At 30.5% G+C, this 23467-nt stretch overlaps 2 protein-coding genes across 5 annotated transcripts; both read left to right on the top strand.

Moving 5' to 3' along the window:
- Positions 1-1643: 1643 nt before the first annotated feature.
- LOC129304129 (protein LATERAL ROOT PRIMORDIUM 1-like) lies at positions 1644-4162 on the top strand. 4 transcript variants are annotated; one of them, XM_054943790.1, is made up of 3 exons: positions 1644-1949; positions 2529-3350; positions 3572-4162. In XM_054943790.1, exons 2-3 carry the CDS (start codon positions 2684-2686, stop codon positions 3928-3930), a joined length of 1026 nt encoding a protein of 341 aa, XP_054799765.1. In that variant the 5' UTR covers positions 1644-1949; positions 2529-2683; the 3' UTR covers positions 3931-4162. The 4 variants fall into 4 exon arrangements, with proteins under 4 accessions (XP_054799765.1, XP_054799764.1, XP_054799763.1 ...); XM_054943789.1 differs by having other exon boundaries at positions 2526-3350; XM_054943788.1 differs by having other exon boundaries at positions 1644-1954; positions 2526-3350.
- A 10514-nt stretch (positions 4163-14676) lies between these two features.
- LOC129302785 (AT-hook motif nuclear-localized protein 28-like) lies at positions 14677-18672 on the top strand. Its single transcript, XM_054941667.1, has 2 exons — positions 14677-15447; positions 18592-18672. Exons 1-2 carry the CDS (start codon positions 14677-14679, stop codon positions 18670-18672), a joined length of 852 nt encoding a protein of 283 aa, XP_054797642.1.
- Positions 18673-23467: the final 4795 nt, after the last annotated feature.

The following is a 23467-nucleotide window of genomic DNA, read 5'->3' as shown; positions in this document are numbered from 1 at the left end:
AAGAACTTGACTTATAATCAAACTTGGGGAACTCAGGTTCCCTTACCACAGTTCACCCGGATGTGAGAATGTAAAGTGAAAAAAATTAATGTAGATGCAAGAAAGCAAATATAAATTAATTAAAGAAAAAGGTGATAGGCTATTTTGGCCGTACAACAGAAAAGTAAATATTAAAACTACATGATAAAAGAAAAAATAAAATAAATCAGTAGATGTGGAATTTGAGACTAATAGATTGTTGATGCTGATGATGATTATTGAGAGAGGACTCCTCTATTTATAGATGATCCTAACTTGGTGTCCATACTTCATGATTGTTTGTGTCCTTAAATTTACGAAGTACTTCCTCCATCTTGGTCACTCATTATGGATAAAATGTGAATGGTCTTGACTTAGTAGCTAAGGCTTCATAAATATATATTTTTTAATTAAAGCCAATTAAGTTTAGATGAGCTTAAACCTCTAAATTTATAATTTAGGTGCAAACATTATGTTATTATTTAAAAAAATGAAAACTTTATGCTTGTGTGACAAGTTGTTGTTTTTAAATTTAATAAGTTGATTTATTTATAATTAATCCCATACACTTGTACTGTCGTAAAAAATATAATTTTGATATTTCAAATTTTCAAGTCATCATATTTAGCATGTCATCAATCAAATACTCTTATTCGACAAAAAAATAAATAAATCCAGTACTCACAGGACAAGGCAAATGAAAGTGTAATCTAGAAAAAATGTCAGGAGACGAAATGACAGGCTAAACAACAGAATTCACTAGATCTTTCTACCTTAGAAGGTCTATTTATCAAATCAATATTAAGAAAAGAAAGAAAAAAAAAGGACATGAACTAGAGTGAGCTACTTGAACTCTAGTATTCTACGTCTAGTTTAACGAAAGTTTTTACGTTTTCAGTCATAATAATCACGAAGCTACGCGCGTCATCACACGCCAGAGCTACGTGACAAAGTGTCACGCGCCGTGTGAAGCACACGCTCCGAGTGGAAGGAAAGAAGGAAGAAGGTCGGCCACATGGAATGAGGGGAGCCATGTGACTTTAGGGGTCCATAGAGATGAAATTGAGGTTAAAAAGACAATGTTACCCTTATATTATAGGATAATTTTTTTTAAAAAAATTCAAATGTCTTAGTGCAATTTTACCTATCATCCATCATCATCATCAATATTTAAAAGTGTTAATGTATTCACCAAGTTCGGTGAGGGGTTAATTTTTTTGAAGAATATCTTTGCTCACATTAGCTATATTTTTAAATACGATTGCATCTCATAAAAAAATATCTATAAATAATAAAAACTTATAATATATATTTTTAAATTATAAGAATGTTAACTATCAAATCATATGGAAAAAAATATGAACATATAATTTAAAAGTCACGAATGTCATCTTTTAATTAACGTGAGATACGCCTTACGACACTTGTAAATGTTGAACGTTAAAATCACATTAAAAAAAAAAAGTTAGGACGTAAACGTTTAAGGGTAAAATTATCTATTTATCATCCAAAATTTGAAAAAAAAAAAAAAAAGGAAACGGTGAGCGCTTAGAGCCTAGAAGTCTTCAATCTTTATGGCTTTCACTACTTTCTCTCTCTAGTGGCTACTTACTTAACAGGTTGATAATTGGGGGGAGGGAGAGAGAGAGAGAGGAGAGAAGAGAAGAGAAAAGGTGAAAGGTTAGGGAGGAACCCACCTTCATCAGTTTCGCTTTCTAGGAGACCAAATTCAAGGGAAAGTGAGAGAAACAGAAGAAGAGTGAGAGCGAGAAAGAGAAAGCGAGATGGAAGAAAAGCTCAGAGAGAAGAAGCGAGGGAAGTGAAACAAAGAAGATGATGGTGACGGTGATGATGATGAGAGAGAAAGAGTCGGCAACAATAACTTCAGAAGAAGAAAACAGAAACGCAGTGTGAGACTCGAGAGAAAGAAAGTAAGGTCGTCCCTCGTTCGTTCCTTCGTTATTGCATTATTATCTATCTTCCTCTCTGTACTCTCTCAGTCTCTCTTCACTCTAGTCTTCTCTCTCTCTCTCAAACCCTTTCTTCCCTTTTTTTTTTTTGGGAAAAAATCCGAAGTGGCAGACGCAGTAGAAGTAACTACAACAGTAGCAGAAGGACCAGAAAACAGAAGGGACAGGAGAAGAAGCACGGAACAGCTTCGTTTCTCTTTCTTCGGAGAGCAAGATCTCTCATCTCTCTATTCCCCTAACTCAATTACACTTTTACAGCTTCCCTTCTCTCTCTCTCTCTCTCTCTGTGATAAATTTGCAGAGACCCCACTTCAATAAGACCCGCATCAGATACAATCCATATAGATTGCCTTCCAAGTTTCAGAAGATCTATATCACTATACCCTTCATTTATAGCCAGACAATCATACCGTAGCATTCTATTTCGATTACTACTAATATTATTAATATTAATTTTTTTTTTGGCTTGACTGGTTTTTCAATCGGAGACCCTATTTTAGTTTTGAAATTGGGTTTTGTTTTTAACTCTACATTCAGTAGTTGTGGCTACTACAAGGAGGCTGCCTTCAGATTCTGGTGGTGCCTTCGCAGACTGGGCAACCACATCCTCTGCCGGACGCGCCGCCGCGCCCGATGATCTCTCCCTGGGATTCAATGCCGGTCCCAGCTCCGCCGCCGGGGGGACTCCCGCCGGAATGTGGTCCGGAGGGTCCAGGTCGGTCAACTTTGGCCATTCCGAGATGGGCATGGTGGGCCTTCGGGATGTCTTCGTGGTGGCGCCTGCTTCCTCGTACCATAACGATGTCGTCATGCCCGATCCTCACATCCACGGCGTTGGTGTTATTCCGCTTCTCACGGCGGCTCCTTGTCTCGATGGTGACACTGGCAACATGCTCAATCTCAGCACTCATAATCGAAGCCGTAGCGGCGGAATTCAGCTGTGGCAGGATCATTACTTGAAGAAGCAAGGCCTTCCCGAACACAACGGTACCACTAGCTCCGGCAATCTAGCTCACAGCGGCGGCGGGCCGCTAAGCGGCTCGGCTTTGAGCTCAGGAGGCACAACATGCCAAGACTGTGGCAACCAGGCGAAGAAAGATTGCAGTCATAGAAGGTGCAGAACGTGCTGTAAGAGCCGAGGTTATGATTGCCCTACTCACGTTAAGAGCACGTGGGTACCCGCCGCTCGTCGGAGGGAACGCCAACTTATGGCCTCCGCCGCCGGCGCCGGTGGCGGTGGGTCTAGTGGGGCCACATCAATATCCAAGAAACCTAAACTTGTCGCCTCGCAAACCACTACCACTTCGCGTACTTCAACTTCCAACACTACTCGTAGCTTCGACACTAGCTCTAGCCATCAAGGTGAGTGTATGTTTATACTTAAAAGCTCTAGCATTACTCTGCGAGAAGCACCGATGCGAAGCTCGATAACACAGTTTTGAGATGTTGTGTCCTGAAGTATTGGTGCTTCTTTGTTGGCGAATCATGATTAGAGTTTTACTTCGTCCTTGATGTATCGTGTTCATGGTTTTTAATTAGAATTTGAAGGACATGTAGGGTTTGGGTTTGAAATGTGTGTGCAGATGCGAGTTTCAAAGACTCATTGCCGGGTCAAGTACGTGCGCCGGCCGTGTTCAAGTGCGTTCGTGTCACGGCTGTGGACGACGGCGGGGACGATGAGTATGCTTATCAGGCTGTTGTGAAGATTGGTGGCCATGTGTTCAAAGGGTTTCTGTATGATCAAGGGGTTGAAAATGGAGAAGGTTATCCTAATATCTCGGAGCTGCATTTGGGGGGCGGCGGCGGCGGAGGAACCGGCGCAAGCGGCGGGAGAAATGGAGCCACATCGTCATCCACAATGCTGGATCCTTCTGATGTATACGCAGCTGCTTCATGTGGGGGTTTCCTTGCTGGTTCAACCTATGGTAATGCAATGAATTGATCAAACTGTAATGGGATGTTAATTGAGATGGGCTTAGAAAGCAAGCAAACAAGAATCAAATCATCAAAATGAAATGAACAACAATGTAGGCTAATCTATCTTTTTTACTTATTTTGATTTGATTTGATAGGGGGTGGCAAATTATATATTATCAGCATCATCAATATTTTTCTATGTTTTGAATCTTGTTATATATTATTTTAATTTAAATATATTGGTCACTCTTTCAACATTTTCTTTTGTCTCTGCCTCTCTCTCTCTCTCCCCCCCTCTCTCTCTTCCCCCCGAGCCCCGATAGATTTTTTGTCATTGTATGATATGATGTTGAGTGAAGGAGTCACTTTTGTCTACTATGTCTTTAGTTGATATTCACCTATGAACCGAAAGTTGAACAGCGTTGAAAGGTAATATATATATATATATGTGTGTGTGTGTGTATGTATGTATGTATGTAAGTATGTATGTCTTGTTTGTTTTTGTTAATTGTGTTTCCAGCTTATTGGTTATAATAAATATCTCTTTACTTTTTGGTCACTATTCCTTATTCCCTTGTGTTTTGAGTTAGATTTGTGCAAGTTGTAATCTACGGTGTAAAGCATTGATCATCATGAACCTTGGGATGTTTAGATCAACTTATATATGTTAGTTGTCTCTCCGCATATACATGATTTTCGTTGTATATGAATATACCTGCATCCTTCTTAGGTTTGTTAGGTTGTCCAGCTATGGGTGGACTTGAGCCGATGTAGAGGGATAAAGTCGGGCTTATAAAATAATATGAAATAAATAGTAAGGACTTTTAGACCTCAGTCTTGATGTTTTAAGATGTTATGTTTTGCTCCCGTTCCTGCCCATTAATTTCTTCTCTACAATCCTTTTAGTCTATGTACAACACGCTTGGAAATTAAAGCTAATATTATATTGGAACCTTCAAGTGTTGGCTTGGCTGGTTGGTTATGGATTAGCATATAATGGAAATAAATGTGGGTTTCACTTCGCAGTGTTGCTTTAGACTTTGGTGTTATAAGTGGTTGTATGGTCACAATCATTATACATGGCTGTCATTTTCGTGGCTATTTTATTGGTCATCAGTCATTATTTCCATCTCACTGATGCCCAAACAGCCTACCAAGTTCCTGTATCCTCACAAGACCTAAGAATAGAACTGCCTTGTTTCCAAGCTCTCTTTGGTTTGTCCTTAGTACGGACACGGTGAACTCTGAAGTGTTTTTGTATGTTTTTCTTTTTTTATAAAATCTTGTCTTGTGCATGATGATTGTCTCTTTGTGCTTTATGATCTTAATTTCCTTCTGGTTTTGTTGACAAGCCTGTTTATCCCGGATAATTGTTGTCGGGAATGCTTTGATCAGATTTTTGCAATATCATATTGGTCAATTGTTGTCTAGAATCTTTCTTGCTATATTTTTCTTTGTTGGGTGTAGATAAAGAAGTGGAGGATTATTGTCTGTATTCAATGCATGTTTGTTGATGATCATACATCTTTTCTGCACATGCTAACACCTTTTAGTGTTTTTATATTTTATCATGTGGATTGCATTATAGTTGTTGTTCACTTTCCTTTCTGTGTTGTTGTCTTGTGGTGGTGGCTTTGGATTCTATTTAACTCAACTCAAGTTAGGGAAATGCCATAAAATTTGATTTTTGTGTACGTACAGAATCATATTCAGATGATGGGAACTTGGATTATTGGTAAAATGTTGTTGATAGAGATTAGACTTGGTGGAGTTTTACATATTGAGATAAGACTTGTTATTGTTGTTGATCTTTAGCTTGAACAAATTTTGTTTTGGGTTGGAGACTTGTTACTGTTGAAAGGGTCTTTACTCTTTTAGGTTAAGGATTGTACATGTCCTCTTGGTATGATTTTCTGGAAAAGAGGGAAGTGGGCAGGTCCTAGTCAAGGATGTACATCTGTCATTCTAGAATGTTTATTATGCAACCTAGTGAGATAAAGCTTCTTGTTATTTTGTTTGTATGCATGAAAGTCTTATTTTTTTTGACATTTTTGTTTCTTTGGGTTAGAGTGCTTCATTTGCTGTGTTGGCATGTGAATGATATTGCTTCGACTTTTAAGCTTGTCAATAGTACTGTGAGGTTTTTGTTTTTGTGTTTTTTACTTTTTTTATATGAACAGTGACAACATAAGATACTTGTCTTGTTCTTCATTGAGTCATAGAAAGCTTAATCTAACTCCTCAATGCAAATTTACGGTCTTGTTGACATATTTGTGCAGCACAGCATGGTCGTTAGTTTGTTATTGTTTCAAAATTTAGGATGACAAGCGCGATATATTAGTCTTTTTGCTTTTGTAAAGTTGACACGTGGAATGAAAATTTTATATAGACACAAGTGCACGACGCACGCGTATTAATTAATTAATGCATATCAATGATTTATATATTTTTCGTCTTTTGGGTTAATTTTGTGATATTATGGGTCTAGCCTTTTAGTGCGGTGCATTGGCACTGAAACTATCGGAATTTGAATACTTGTGACGGCAGGGTTTTCTTGTCAGAACGAAAAATCAAACTGGTTATTAAATGATTGAGATGATGTTCAGAGGTTAATAATGGATAAAATCATTGTCGATCTGTAAAATAGGTGATAACCGAACTATTCTATTGAATGATGAACAAAATTTTTCTTTCAACTAGTTAAAATATAAATTATTTAATAATTTATTGGTTCAACTAACTTGGATGATCTGGTTCAAGAACTAGAACTGCAGAGTTAAAATTCTAAAACAAGCAACTTAGGATCTGGATAAAATTTTCATATTGATTTAGGTAGTTGTAAATGTAAGATTTTCAATTTCAAATAAGACATAAATTATAAATATAACTATCAATATGAGCTATTCTTGTTTACGGCCATATTATATTTGCAATTTATTTTTTAAAAAAATTTATTAGGGATTTAACTGATAATTGAAATTGTAGTGTCATTCTCTCTATTATAATTCAATAATGATTGGATATATTGTATTTATAATTCAAGCAAGATTCATTTTTGAAAAAAAAATAAATTTGAATACCCGCATTTTGCTTGACTTTCGTTGTGGGTCCTTGTATTTTTTTTTAATATTATAAATCCTTACACTTTTATTTTTAGGTGTTTTAGGTTTCTTCATTCAAAGTTATATTTTCCCTTCATTTTTTAATTCCACAGGCTTATCAAGGTCATAGCATGCCTATACCGATCAAAAGGTTTTTACATGTGTTCTTATAAGTCGCTCATCCACAAGGTGTTTACATCAATGGCCAAATTTGAATTCATAATTTTATGGATTATTGGTCGAGTCTTTACCGACAATGGTATTGATGAAACAAGATTCATCTTTAACTTCCAGTTAGGGGAAGATTTTTCTTGAGTTTATTTTAATGACCTGACTTTCAATGGGGGCACGAAGGAGACGATTTTGAATTCTTAAGCTACTTGAAACTATATTTGCCTGGTAATTTTTTTTTTTGGATAATTAAATATTAAAAAAAGGACTTTTCTTTTTTTTTTTTTGGTTGGCCACCCGATATCCAAAGTTTTGCCTTGATTAATTTGAATCCGACTCGTATCGTGCACCTGATTATGGTATCTCCCAATAGAAGTTTTTACATACACAAAATTTGAATTCAAAAATCTTGTTTAAACAAAACTGAACTGTTTATTATTCGAATCAACCCTTAAAGGACTTGAATTGTTGGTTTGTTGTTGAAGACAATTTTCCTTTTGGCATGGAAACGAACTTTTTTTCTTCTCCATTAAAACAATTCTGACACAACTAGTGGAGACAAATTGATTGATTGTGAGGTTTTATTCCATTGCACATAATGCTTTCACATCAAAACAAAAAGTCGATCATTCCCAAAGCCCTCTGTTCTTTGTTTGGCAAGATTCAATCTTTTCTGCTTTTCTAATTTCTATTGTTCAAAACGCACATTATTTCATGTGAAGGCCACACATCCAGAATACACACAAAGTGCATTAATTTTGGTCAATGCATTTTTTTTATTTAATTTTGGCACGTCAAGTAATTAAGTTTTAATTTATAAAGAGATGTACGCTTTATAGGATAAGTAGCTATTCTGTTAACAATATTTTGATCCTTTTGTTGAAAGAAATATTTATATTTAATAGTTGACTGTATTTTTAATTTTACTGTTACTTTGTAACTTCTTTAATCTTTATTTGTTAAAAAAAAAGTAAAAAATTAGTTTTAACCCCCTATTCAGGATAATTTTCAATTTTACTCCCCCATGTATGCTTGTTTGGTTTCGACATTACTTTTAATAAAATGACACCTATGCACAATAAGAAAAAAAAAAAACTTGTCCAATGACGAATCCATTAATTTGAGACATATAAGGATATAATTGAGAGCAAAAAATATCTCTGAGACGAAGACATAAAATACGCATGTGCATGCACGGACACACATATATGTCAAGAAGGAAAAAACTTATATAGTTAAGCTTATATATTTAAACTGCTTGAATTCAATTAAATTAAGACATTTGAATCTTTTACAAATTTTTTATAATTTTTATTAATTAAATGAATAAATTAAGATTCACATGTCATGATTTAATTTGATATAAAAATATTAAGTATATAAGATTAAGTACATAAGTCTTACTTTATAAAAAAATAGATAAAGTTTGGTGGAGCAGCTATTATATGAGCGGATCAGTCCCTGATCATAACGATCGTAAGAGAGTGCAATATTTTGTTTCAAATTGAAATAAGAATATGAGACATATAATTTGTAGAGATATTTGGAAAGAAATTAGATGAGAAAGTCATGGATATTGGATATATACAACAGCAGCATGCATTGGTGTAAGAATATAATTTCACTATTATTCTTGTTTGGTTTAAGGCAATGGAGTGTGATGTGGAATCGGAATGTGAGAGGCATTTCTTTGGTGGCCATGTTTGGTTCGTAGAATCCAATTTTGACTTAATTCCCAATTGTGAGATATTCTCACAAGTTTATGAATCTTGATTTCATCCTTTCCTTTTCCTTTTCCTTTTCCTTTTTTTGTTGGAATGGTGAGCAATTATGAGAGTCCAAAATAAAATTGACTAAAACAGATTCCAAAATTGAAATGTACTTCTTTATCCTCATATCAATAATCTCCATTAAAAATTAAAATAAATTTTACATCAATATTTTTTTATTATTTAATAAATTTTAAAAATGATATTTCATTTTTTTTGCTTATGATGAGTATGATTTAAGTATTAAAAAATTAATAGTAAGCTTTAATTCTAACCGAATAGACTATGATCGCTTAAGCACGTTTTTTGGAAAACTATTTTTAATTAGATTTGATAATGCTCAAATCTAAAATAGTGTGACTAAATTTTATGCACGTGGTTATAACTTATAAATAGTGTGATTAAATTTTATGCTTACGTTGAATTTTTTAAAATAATTTATATGTTTTGGGAAAAAAGAATTGGTCAGCGGAAAATTATTTGTTGTGCTTCATAAAATAAAAAATTTAAAATTAATTAAGAAATGTTTGGAAAGAGAAAGAGACCAGTTATATTAATATGGGCCGAACTAACCCAATTTGAAAGGTTCACTGTCGTACAGGAAATTTTTTTCCAGCCCGAGTCCAAATAAAGCTAATGTGATATGGGCTCGCTTACAGGCTAATAATGGGCCAGCATCGGAATCAACCAGACCAATATTCCAATTTTTTGGGGCAAAACATAAAAACAGATCCTCCAAATGTCCCGCAAACAAAGACACATGCCAAGTGTCAACTTCTGACTCTTCAGTGAGCCATGGCATTGCCCAGAGCTAATAATTTTGGTCAAGTATGAAAAGTCTTAAGGCTAGGTTTGACAGTTTATTATTATTATTTTTTCACTTCAAGTTTATTCAGAATTTAAATGGGCTTAGTTTAAATATTTGGATTTTTTTTATTCTCACATGTATTATCCTATTGAAGACAATTTTGTCTAAGGCATGGTAGTGTATTGAATGCTGGCATTTTTTATTACCAATAAAATGAAATTAACTTTCACTAAGCATTCACAAACTCTCTTCTAAACTTCTATTTCATACACTTTACACTCCTAAATAAAGTTTTTTATTTTTGAAAATGTTAAGAAAAAATAAATGCAAGAGGTTACTTCATTTTTTTTTTTTCCATTTCACGCTTTCAATGCTCTGAGTAAGGATAGAAAAAAAGGTACATTGTATTGTTAGGTTACTAAATTAAAATTGAATTTGAATAATGATGATGATGAAGAAGAAGAAAATGAAACATGGAATCATGAGCCACTTACCTTAATTAATAAGTTAAATAAACGGTCAAAATTTTGAAATACTTAGCAAAATTGATTGTACTCAGCTGTAAATGTGAGAAGTAGAAGACTAAAAATAAAGGAGAAATATTAAGATTATTTGAAACTATTTTTATTTTATTATTTTAAAAAATGATGTTTTATAAAACATATTTTGAGAACAAAAAAATAATAAAATAATTTTTTTTAATTTTTTTATTTTTTAGAATAATAATCGTAGAACACTTAAAAGTTATTTTTATTTTTTATTCTTTAGAATAATATTTTATTTTTTTATTCTTCAAAACACTTTGATAACATATTATTAAACAAATTTTTTCATTCTCTTATTTTAGAGAATAGAAAACTATTTTCAAAATAAGTTTTTAAATAAACCCATTCTCTGAGAACTTCTGGAGAGTTTTTGTATAAATAATAATCTTAAAAAATATGAAATTTCACCACACTCCATTGGTATTTGTTTGAAAATAAGATTTATGAGAAAAGACCTAATTAGCCCTGAAATATAATAAAGTTTAATAATTTATTAGGTTGTTGTTATTTACTACGTATGGTTGGTAGTCAAAACTTGAATAGATGTTTGTTTATGTGAGATCAACACTTGTACAATTAACCATATGCTATCACTATTAGTTATAATCACTTGTTTATTTTGAATGGATTTTATTAATTATGTATAGTTATTTGTAGAGCCGGTAATTTAGGCAGGTTAGACTCAATACAAGCCAAGCTTATTCGAATCAGGTTTAAAAGTATCATATTCTTTTTAAAAAGCTCATATAGCCAAACTCGACCTTAACATCTTTAGGCTTTGGGCTTATCTGGGCTGGCTCCAATACCCCAAACTTTTTAATATTTTTTATTTTTAAATTAATTTTAATTTTTAAATAATTCTGTTTAAGCATAAAATATTATTTTTAACTTTAAAAGAATAAAATAAAAAATAATAGCTTATCAACTTTGTACTTAAGTAGTTCTTTTACCATTTTGTTGTATATATAATTTATTCATAAATATTTTCTTTACTTATATGTTAATATCTTAGTTGTTTAAATATTACTCTTATCATGGTCATATATAAATATTTTAATTAAATTATATTATTTTTGTTAGATCAAGTTGATTTTAATTTAATCACATTTAGATCATAAATTTAAAATTATTACCTCAACTAGTTCAAAGATTTTAATAACTTTTAGGTAAACTGAACTTTTTTTAAGAATATAAAAGAAATAGCCATCATTATACTATATATAATAAAATCATTTAATTATGAATAAAATACTATTTTTTAATTTTTTTTCCTTTAACTTTTTTATATTTTTTAACTCCTACATACAAGGAGTATTTATTCTAGTTTTTTTTAATTTTTAATAAATTCTGACATTAATGATAACTAAATAATTATCTAAAAATATTGTTCTCTTTATTATGTTTATTTAGTAGTAGAGTAGTAAATTCGTACATGCCCAAATTTTATTTTTAAAATTATTTTTAATTTTATTTTTACTTTAAAATTAATTATCTTATTTTATAAAAATATAAAATATATTTTTTGAATACTCAAATGATATATAGGACTCAAAATTTTTGTAAAAAAAATTTAGTCTTTTAATATAAAAATTAATATTAAAATATACTCCCTCCATTTAAAAATATAAGGTATTTTTAATCAAATCTCACCCCTAATAAAGTAGTTATTTACTTTTAAACTAACCCTATTTTTTTATATTTATTCCTATTAAATACCCTATAATAAATCTAAAGTCATTATCATTAGGGGCACTTTTGAAAAAAAGATAATAATTACAACTCGAAAGATTAAAAGTACCTTACATTTTTAAACATCTAACTCCTTAAAAAATGCCTTACATTTTAAACGGAGGAAGTATTTTAAATATTATTTTGAGATATTTTATTGATTAAAAATAATAAAAATATGAAAATATAAATATTTTTAATTTTTTAAAAAATAACTATATTATTACACTCAAATATATAGTATTTTAGTATAAAGTAACATAAAAATTAAAAAAAATTAATTAATATTTATTATATTATATATATATTTTTAAAATAATTATTTGTTATTCGGGTATTCAAGCCAAGCCTAAACCTGATTGAGCTTGGCATGAATTTTCTCAAGCGTATTTGGGTCGGACCGAACATTAAAAGATTATTATTATTTTGGACTTGGCTTTAAATTTTTTGAGTAGGTTCAGGATGGCTTGTTGACTTGGCTCAAATTATCAGCTCCAGTTATTTGTCAAAATTTGAATAAAAGTTTATTTATGGAGGCCCAACACATGTACAATTAAACCCATACTAGTAATTATAGTCATTTGTTAATTTCGAATAGATCGTTAATTATGTAGAATTGCTTGTCAAAACTCAAATGGATGCTTGTTTACTTATACTATTAGTTTTGCAACTTGTTCATTTCAAAATGGATTGTTAATTACATATGATTATTTGTTAAAATATGAATGAATGCTTGTTTATGTATCCATAAAATTTTATTTTTAGATAGGTCTTTTTTTTATAAAATCTTATATTTAGATACATACCTGAGAGTGTAGTGCAATTTCAGATTTTTTTAAGGTCCTTTTTTGATATAAAAACTGTCGAGAGATCCTTAAATGATTTTTTTTTCAAAAATAAAAGGAGGTATATGTCTTATAAATCTTAATTTTAAGGAACATTTATATAAGTTTTAAAAATACAAGAGATATCTTTATGATTAGGATGAAGAAGAGGGAATGTTAGTATATTTACTCATTTTTCACACAAAAAAGAGAACAACAACAACAACAACAACAATAATGAAACAGAGAACCATGAGCCACTTAGGCGATTAAGTTAAATAAACGGTCAAAAATTTGAAATACTGATTAAAATTGATTGTATTTGAGTATGGATGAGTCAGGTATAGTTGTCAGAAGAAGACTAAAAATGAAACGTTTGAATCATGAGCCACTTGGATGCTTACCTTAATAAGTTAGATAAATGGTCAGAATTTTAAAATACCGATCCAAATTGGTAGTGATTGATTATGGATGAATCAGGTATAGTTGTCACTCTTGCAAATAACACTCGTAACATTTTGACAGGAGTCTATTGCTATAAAAATGACATTGACAAATCTTAATGTGTAAACCTTTACTAAGGGAGCAATATTATCCATAACTTATTAAATAATGGGATTTTTTTTTATAAATTTTACAATTGAGAATATAGATAGTGATGATCCTACACTTTATAATTATTCTTATTGTCTAAAAATAAAAATTTTCAACTTATGTTTTGAACTGTATGTTTTCCATTCAATCAGGATCTTTTGTGGGTGTTATCCTATAATAAACCTTACAAATAAATCACACATGATTTCCTTTTTTTCAAAAAAAAATTGGTCTTGGGGATGAATTGGAGCAGAACATGTCTTATGTCTCAAAAGTACTCAAAACGGTATGTAAGATTTGAACCAAATCTCTAATTTGAATGCACAAAAAATTATAAATTTAGATTTGATTTAAATTCAAATTCATTATTTATTATAATTTTTTTGTAATTTTAAATTCCCTTTATATCCTAATCATTTAAAATTTCAATGACAAACACCTTGTTCTTTTCTTGTTTGTATTATTGATGTATCTATAATTTTTATATCTTTTCTCATATCTTGTTTTTGCCTTCTACTGATTAAAAAATATGGATAAATTTACCATCTTTAATTTTTCATTTTTGTTTCAATTATCAACTCACATCTCTTCTTCATTTAAAATGTTTTTAAACTACTCAAACAAAAAATTTTAAATACATCAATTTAAAATGCAAGATTTGAAATGTGATATTTTAAATCTAAAATTCAAATTCAAATCTACCAATTTAGGCACTACCCAGGAGTAATTGTACACTACCCATTGACAAAGGGACCATTGTTTTTCCCCTTAAAATACAAAGGCCATGACCAGATTGTATAGAAATAAAATGGAATTAGGTCAAATTGGCAAATAACAAATCATTGCATCCTAGTGCAGATCATCATAGACATAGTATCGTTGAAATTGTCCTGATTAATTAACTTGTTGAGTTAACCAATCAACTCAAGTATTTGCTTCTTTGAAAAATGATTGATCATAGTGATTCAATTGCACATGATGATGAGCTCTTGATACATCTAATTGAAAGGACTATTTATTAATGACATGCTCTTCATACATTGTAACATATTTAAGATGATTCTAGAGTAGCCCCACAACTTTGTGGACCCCACACATAATCTTCAGTTTCAAATCTGGCCCCTGTAATATAAATTCTTCTCAGCAAAGTAGTAAACTTCACTCATCAATCCAATCTCACCATCTCTATTTATCATCTTCACTTTGCTCTTCCCTTTCTCTCTGTGATATCATGGCTAACCATAGCTATGGAGTCTCCCTCCCCCAACACTCTCAAACGTCAGATAATATTGAATCCTTTCAACGTAACTCCCAAAACTTCATGGCTACACAGTTCAAATCAACTAGTCATCATCTTTTGGGCGACACTGCTTCCCCATTTGTAGCCCACAATAACCAATCATCACTTTGCCCTGACCAATGCAACACCGTCTCCGGCGGCGGCGGCAAGAGTAACGTCCAAGGTAGTGGCAGCTACTCTGCTAATAGGCACAAAAAACTACTGAAACAAGCACAGAAACCTAAAGGAAGGCCACCTGGCTCCAAGAACAAGCCTAAAGCTCCGATTATAATTTCGAAAATGGATGAAGAAGCTCTGAAGCCTGTAATCATTGAGATCTCAGCCGGTTGTGACGTGGTCAACGAGCTGATAAAGTTTGCTCAAAGTCGTGACTCTGGGCTTACTGTTCTTAACGGGTCTGGCTCTGTAACCAATGTCACTCTTAGCCACACATTTTCCAATGCGCCTTCTTTGACCCTTCATGGAACATTCACTATGCTCTCTCTTTCTGGTACTTTCGTGAAGTCCCATGTTGCTTCACCTTTTGCTTCATCATCGACATTACCAAACCCATCATTGTTGTTTCCTGGATACTCTTCTTTCACGATATGTCTTGCAGGAGCTCAAGGTCAGATCTTTGGAGGAGTGATAGCAGGACGAATCATAGCTGCGAGTCTTGTGGTTGTGGTGGCGACAACATTTAAGAAACCTATGCTTCACAGAGTCCTAAACAATGAAACTAATAATAATAACAACAACAACTACAATAATAATAATAATAATAATAACAACAATAATAATAGTGATAGTCTTGTGGTCGATCTCTCTCATGTTGGCACAAATAATAATGGTACTTTCATGGCTTTGCTTTCTTCGTTCAATGCTGACGTGAGCTCAAGCCCCACGGATAGTCAAGCACTGTAAAATGTCAGTGTCATTAACGGTTCAGTGCAAAGGTTATGATATGATCTATAAGGTTCGAGAATTAGGCTATTTGTTGTTGTTCTATGATGTTTTGAGTTATCTTATTGTTAGTCTTAGAGAGAAGAGAATATAAATTAATTGTTGGCATAATGCTATTCAGCTAAAGTAAGTTATCTATATTATGCTTCTTTTCTGTAAGTTTAGCTAGAAATTTATCTTCCATGATTCAATAATCTTACTTTGAGTTATCTTTCTTTAGACGAAGCATGTGAGGGAATTGAATAAACATTTTCAATGGGTTTAATTTCTTCTCTAGCTTTTTTATGCGCTTGATGCTTAGCTATAAAAAGTATTTGAATAGAAGTAACAATGGTGTGGTGATGTGCAAAATCAATATTAGCATTTTGAATGGAACTTGGATATTATCGAAAGGCAACTGTCATTGATAAATCTAACCGTTACACTCAAATTTCAATTTTTCAAAATGAAAAATTAAAATAAAAAATAGAGTCGTTACCAAAATTTTTAAAATAGATAATTTTGTAAATTTCTTGAACAGCGTGATCTGCGAAAAGAGAAAGCAATTTAGAAGTTGATTTGGGGGATGCATTTAGGGTTAAATAAACTGCCTTATTTTTTTCCCAAATAACTCCATTAAACATTCTTTAAATAATCAGCCATAAAGCAAAGAATCTCATTTCAAATGCCAAAATTAAGACCTCGAATTTTTTGAAGAAGAGTGAGTTTGGGCCAAAAAATAAATAAAATTGAAATAGATCAAGAGTTTGCTATTTGTTGTTTTATTGATGCTATTTTTTAGTCATACTTTTTATATAAAAAAGTTTAGGTGAGTTATCTTATTGTTAAAGAGAAGAGACCATAAATTAATTGGAATAATGCTATTGAGCTAAAGTAAGTTATCTATTTTGTGTTTCTCTTCTTTGAGTTTTTTGCCAGAAAGTTATCTTTCATGTTTCAATTATCTGGCTTTGAGCTTCAATTAAAGGAAGCATACGCGAGGAATTGAATAAATCAATCAACATTTTCAATGGGTTTCTTAATTCTGTAGTTCTTTTTATGCTTTTGATGCTAATTAGCTATAAAAAGCGTTTGAATAGAAGTATAATGTTGTGGTGATGTACAAAATCAATACCGTTATTTTGAATCGAAGATATCAACGAAAGGTAATGAGCTGTGTTGATAAATGTAACTATTGCACTCATTCTCGATTTTTTTAAATGAAAAATCAAAATAAAAAAAAGGAGCGCCACCAAAATTTTTAAAACAATAATTTTAAAAACTCTTTTAACAATGTGAATCACAAAAAGAGAAAATAATTTAAAAATTTAGATTTAATGACTGTACTTAATATACAGACATTGAGCCCCTATATCATTTAAATTATTAAAATTTAAATAAATGATTATAAATTCATACCCCACTTAAAAATTGATAAATAAATAAATTTATTTAAATTATTAATTTAAATTTTAATAATTCAAATGATATAAGCACTCAATAGTTGTATTAATATAATCACTGAATCTAAATCCTCAATTTAAAAGTTGATTGTGCGTGGAGAAAGATGCATCTGGGGCGCCTAAATAAAGCTTACGTTTGCATTCAATGATCTAGGCCATCTATTTTATGATTTTATCTCAAAATGATTTTTAAATTTTTTAATATTTTACTCATAAAAAAATTTAAAAAGAATTGATATTAAATCTAGACTTTTTTCGGTGCTTATCATAAAATGTGCATCATGTTACTTATCATCCATGATGAGATTTGCACTATCTATTTTTTTTATTTTTATCAAATTTAATTTTTTTAAAAAAAATTAATTATTTGGTCCTTGTTATTTTCACTCAGTTATAACTTAATCATTAAACTTTGACTCATTGTAACTTATTTTTTATAATTTTAATTCAATTGTAACTTTATTCTTAAACTTTATCTCTTATAATTCAATCCTTATAGTTTCAACTATTTAAATATTAATCTCTATATTTTAAAAAATAAAATTATGAAAATTAAAAATATTTTGAACATTTAATATTTATAATATTTAAATATTAAAATATTAAAATTTTAATATTTTAAACTTTTAATATTTATAATATTAGTAATACAATTCTAAAGATTAAAATTATATAAAAATTTATTATTAATATTTTAAATTTAAATTATTAAACCCTTTTAATCATTATATATATTATAAATATTAAAGGTTCAAAATATTTTTAACCTTTATAATTTTATTTTTAAAAATATTGAGATTAATATTTGAATTGTTAAAACTATAAGAATTAAATTGTAAGAGAAAAAGTTTAAAAATTGAGTTATAACCAAGTTAAAATTATAAGAATTGAATTATAATGAGTTAAAGTTCAGAGAGTTACAATTGGACCAAAACTACAGAGATTAAATGATTAATTTTTTTAAATTTTTTAATAAACACATATTTATCATCAATTTGGTTAAAACACATACTGCCTCCATTTAAAAATGTAAGATATTTTTTTAAAAATTAGATGTTTAAAAATGTAAGGTATTTTTAGTCTTTCGAGGTATAATTATTATCTTTTTTTAAAAGTTTTTCTATTGATAGTGATTTTATATTTATTACAGGGTGTTTAATGGGAGTAAATGTGAAAATATAGGATTAGTTTAAAAGTAGATAACTACTTTATTAGGAGATGAGATTCGATTAAAAATGTTTTATTTTTTTGAATGCAGGGAGTATTTAGTTTGGACTGACTAATTTAATATTAATTTTTTTAATAAATTGACTGTCTGAATGTAATTTGAACAGTACATGTGTAATTTGAGTGGTTTAATTTAATATTAAAATTTTTATAATTTTGACAACATGATTGTTTAGATGTAGTCTGAATGAGTATAGATTTAATATAAATATTACTCCAGCCTTCTTGTCTACAGTGCTTCAGCTCGGAGCCTTTTGCCTCCGTCCTTCAGCTCGGTGAGTTTGGATTTGGGTTTCTGACATATTTTGAAAATTGAGACAAAATGATTGCTTTTGGAAAAATTATGCTGCAATTTTTTTTATAACTAATTTGAATAATCAGGCTTGGGGATTTCTGATTCATTAAATTTAAAAGTATTAATCCTAGACTTTTAGGTAAGGGCTCAATAATGATATACTCTTTCAATATTAAATTATAAGATAAGTTTAAAGGAATTTCATTATCTCAAAAAATGAGATAATTTAAAAAAAGAGATTTCACTAATGATATTTTTATGATACTATCCTTCAAATAAAAAAAATTAAAATAATATTATAATGTAATGATTAAGTGTACATACAGGGTGTTTTTGAAAATTTATAATTTTATCTTAAAAAAATAAATTTTTAAAATGTCATTATTATATTTTATCAGTATATGTAATTTTATTTTAAATTGTCTTATGACTTGTGATAGAGATAGTGTTATTTTAACTCTGGATTTGTCATACTCGGAAAATTTATGCTACGTTTTCTTTTAAAAGTCTGGAGATATCATTTTTGTGGTTGACTTCGCAGAGCAAAGTTCTGGTTTTCTATTTCAACTGAAGTGTATATGTTGCATTAGTCTGGGTTGCTTATTTTCCATCATAAAAGAATCTATAGATTCTTTATGCTATCAAGTTCCAATTGATTGATTAGATTTTAGGAAAACATTGCCCAGTGTTAGAGCCTATTATAAGCAGTACGAAAATAGCCTATCTTGCCATGTCTTGTCGAGAAATAACTTAAAAATGTTGAACTTGGGTTTGCACAATTATTGAATCTATTGAATTGGGTTTTACTTTTGCTGTCATTTGAGCTACAATTTTAGGACTGCCCAAGCTCTTAGCATCTGTTGTGATTTCATGAAACATAAGCTCTTAGCAAGCCGTCGCGTGTCGGATTTGGAATTGGCTAGTTTTGCTTGATGCTTAGTGTTTTTCTTTCTTTCTGTCTTTCTCTATTTTTGTCTTTAGCTCTCCTCCATTGCTCTCGGTACATGATTTGGTGGTTGCGAATTAATTTTGTGTTTATATTTGCTTGAGTATGGCTGCAAATTACTCTCGAGTTTTCCCATTTTATCTTGCCATGTTTTGTCAAGAAACTTTAAAAACTAAGTTCTTGGCTTTAAAAAGTTGTGTTTCTGGTTTATAATTGTTTTGTCTAAGTATGTTGAAAATTAAGTATAGGTTCCTAGCGGTTGCTTGTATTACTGTGTAGTATTGCGTTATTGATCAGTTTATGCTGCTGGATTTGATCTGTTGCGTGGGTTGAACTTGAACAGTTGCACACATTATTTGCTTATAGCTTCTAATAGTGAACCCGTGCTCTTGACTTTTCTGTATAAATATCTTTGTTTCAAGTGCTGAATAAAAGTTCTGTTTGCTGTAAAAAATAAATAAATAAATAATGTCTGGCAAGATTTTGGGTTGTTCTCTTGCTTGCTTTTGGACTGACATGATTAATAAAGCTCTGTACTATGTCCTAATAGGATTTGGCATGAATTGCGTTTTTTTTTTTTTTCCCGGGGTTTGGGTTTGAATTTGCCCCATATTGTAGTTTATCTATTATAATGCTTGTGCTTTTCATGACCTGGTGCTAAAAAGTTTAGACTACACATACGCATATGATAGTCTTGTACATGTGATATGAGTCAGAAAACATATTTTGGGGGGGGGGGGGGAGGTATGCTTTTATTTCCCTTGCTTATCTACTATTTTACTAAATCGAATATTTATTTGAACAAGTACTTCCATTCATTGGAATATAAAGAGTAATACAACTTGTATGATTCACTATGGTTTAATTTCTCTCTTCTTTGTCACATTCATTCCAAAACTAATCCAACTTGATTATTACTGTCTAGTTTAATTTCTAATTTCAAAATAATTGACCAACTTATGAATTCTTCAAGCATTTAGAGAGAGAAACCTTAAGTTGTGCTTTGTTCAAAATCTTTCTTCAAGCTGACAATATTGTAAAGCAGAAGGATACAATACATTTGTTCAATTTCTTCCACCTACATTATTTCATGATCTTGGATTTCCATAACTGAATGTACTGAGTTGATTTTGCTGACATTTGAGCTACAATTTAAGAATTGAACAAGCTCTTAGCATTTGTATGTTTTCATGAAATACAAGCTATTCATTATTCTTATTATTAAAGAGGACTTATTGCAAGCTATCTGATCTGGAATTAGCTAGTTTTGCCTGATCCTTTGTGTTTTTCTTTCATTTTTCTTTTCCCTTTTTCCCACTAGCTTTCCATTATTGCTTTAATTAAGTACATGATTTGGTGGTTACAAGTTAACTTTCGTTTTATATTTGCTTATGTATGGTGCTATAATTCGATTAAAAAAAGCATGCTAGTATTTTTTTTTAAATTTTTTATTGGTTGATAAGATAGAATAAAGTTTTTGAAATAATGCTTTGTTGTAGATATATATGGCTTTACTTGAACATCATCATCGTTGAATGGACAACAAATGTGTGGGGTTGGGCATTAGGATCACCAATAAGTTTTGTTGCGAGGGTGGAAGAGTTTATTGAGTTTGTAAAGAAACAAGAGGTGTTTAAAACTAATGAAGTACTTAGATGTCCATGCTCAAAGTGTAAATGTCTAAAGCATTTTAAGCTAGCTAACGTTGAGATGCATTTGTATAATAAAAGGTTTGTGCCTGATTATTACTATTAGTACAATCATGGTGAGAAATGATCTCAAGTGGCTTCAATCGATAGCAACAAACATACGATTTAATACTTCAATCGATAGCAAAATTCAATATAATGAGAGAAAAGTTGGTTGGAATAGAAAGAGAGCTATTGACATTTATGTAAATTATTTAAGACTTGTTTATTTCAACAAAAGTTGGAAACCTAAACTTTTATGCTTATACAACAACCTTTATGATTTTCCAATCGGAAATGGGTTTGGGTCTGCAAGATATTAGAGCAAAGCCATCACAAAGGTTTTGAGCAGGTTTGGTTTGTGGTAAGGATATGAATGAAATGGAATGTGCAGATAAAGTGGATTAAAACAATATCCCAAATAATCTTACTATAACTTTATTGTGTGAATCACAAATCAAAACCAGATATTTGCTATGAAAATTTGTGACAGAAATTTTCATCGCCCGATTTGTCAAAAGAAGAAAAATAAATGAACATGAAATTTGCATTGCACCCATCATAATAGATCTTAAGAAAGCAGTACACCGAATTGTTGATATTCTAGGCCCTCAAACAAGGAATCAATTTTTTTTTATTGTGCAAAATTTTCAAAATTCTTGGTTATTTATTTAAATTTCTCAAAATCTATAATTTCATGAGAATTACTTTATTTTGTTTACTTCCCTTGTTTAAGCTTAAACAAAAAATAATTTTTAAATAGGATTTTGTAGTCATTCTATCAAAAATCATTAATGTTAGAAAGATACTTAATAATTTAAAAAGAATTATGACATTTCGTAAGATTTTATTGTCATTTATATATTTTAAAAAGATTTTTCTATCATTTTTCCTATATACTTTCACAGAAATTACTTTATTTTGTTTGAACCTAATGAAAAAATGATTTTCAAATTAGTAATGATTGTTTAGCTTAACTCAAAATCTTTAAGAGAGAGAGACAGAGAGATTTAACACTTGATATATAAATTAAAAAGCAATCATTTTAAGAAGTTAATCCAAATAGCTTATTAGAATAAGTTGAAAGCATTTTTTTTCAAAAATCAAAAGTGATTATTCTATCTAATTTCAAACACACCTCATGCTCCTCATGTTTATTTAATTAAAGTAACTTTTTTTTAGCTTAAGCAATCTTAATAAAGGCTTATAATTTCTTTTTTTTAATTGATAAAAGTTTAGGTGAGTTGAGTTGGAACTCACCAGGATTAGAGTATGCCTTTAAGTTTAAAGAATACTTATAAATATATTTACATATCATTCATCAATAAGGTCCTCATATCAATAATGGGATTTGGTTTCATAATCTCGTGCGTTATGGATTGAACTTTTATCAATTGGACTAACATTTATCAGTAAGATTTTTAATTTCCACTTGATCTCTTAACATATACAACTTTCAACCTTTTTGTTAGGCTAAACACTCGCTTATAAAACACTCCTCACGTACAAGTGTTAGTCAAATATCATGCATAACTGGAAACCTTTTAACGGACATCAAATTGTAAATTTTGAATATTTTTCAATATTATTATGAAAAAACTGTGTATAAAATCGTATGTTATACAACTCAATATTACATTATTGATTTTTTTAAAAGAAATCAGTACCAAACAATTTATCAGGACGAAAGAAGCAAAATAAATAAATAAAAATGTCTTAATACAATTCTTTTGGTTGGTTTTTAATTCCTCTCTTTAAGGAAGGGGGGGGGGGTTGCAACTGCCTACCGAACAAAGACAATGGACAAACTGGAAGCAAGGCCGAGTTGACTGTTTCGTGGGCCCACTTTTTAGATCAAAAGTTAGGATTGACTCATGATCTTTTTATAAACTGTAATTAATTATCTTTGTAATTAGATTAAGTGATGAACTGCTATTAACTACCAAATTAATTTTAATATTTTTATCCCACAAATATTACAATGAAGTAAACACATCCCCCATATACACCGTGAGTACTTCAGAATTTATTCTTTTTTTTTTTCATACTCACCTGAGTAATAAAGTATATATTTTTAAAGCTAAAATAATTAAATTTTAAAACTTTAAAAGTCTCATTAAGATAGATTTTCTTGAGCACCGAATTCGGGAGTTAACGAAAATGAGTATAACAATCTAGCAAG

The sequence above is a fragment of the Prosopis cineraria genome, unplaced genomic scaffold (assembly GCF_029017545.1).
Source record: "Prosopis cineraria cultivar Desert tree isolate PC_DT_omini unplaced genomic scaffold, ASM2901754v1 PC2, whole genome shotgun sequence".
NCBI classification, from domain to species: domain Eukaryota; kingdom Viridiplantae; phylum Streptophyta; class Magnoliopsida; order Fabales; family Fabaceae; genus Prosopis; species Prosopis cineraria.
Note: the sequence above shows the minus strand (reverse complement) of the source record. Positions and strands in the feature narration are given on the sequence as shown.

What these genes read in the sequence shown, in the direction of transcription:
- LOC129304129 (XM_054943790.1), top strand. Translation starts at nt 2,684, where the DNA reads ATGTGGTCCGGAGGGTCCAGGTCGGTCAACTTTGGCCATTCCGAGATG. An exon ending in CACTAGCTCTAGCCATCAAG is followed by an intron (nt 3,351 to 3,571) that starts GTGAGTGTATGT and finishes ATGTGTGTGCAG; the next exon opens with ATGCGAGTTTCAAAGACTCA.
- LOC129302785 (XM_054941667.1), top strand. Translation starts at nt 14,677, where the DNA reads ATGGCTAACCATAGCTATGGAGTCTCCCTCCCCCAACACTCTCAAACG. An exon ending in AGAAACCTATGCTTCACAGA is followed by an intron (nt 15,448 to 18,591) that starts GTCCTAAACAAT and finishes TCTTGTCTACAG; the next exon opens with TGCTTCAGCTCGGAGCCTTT.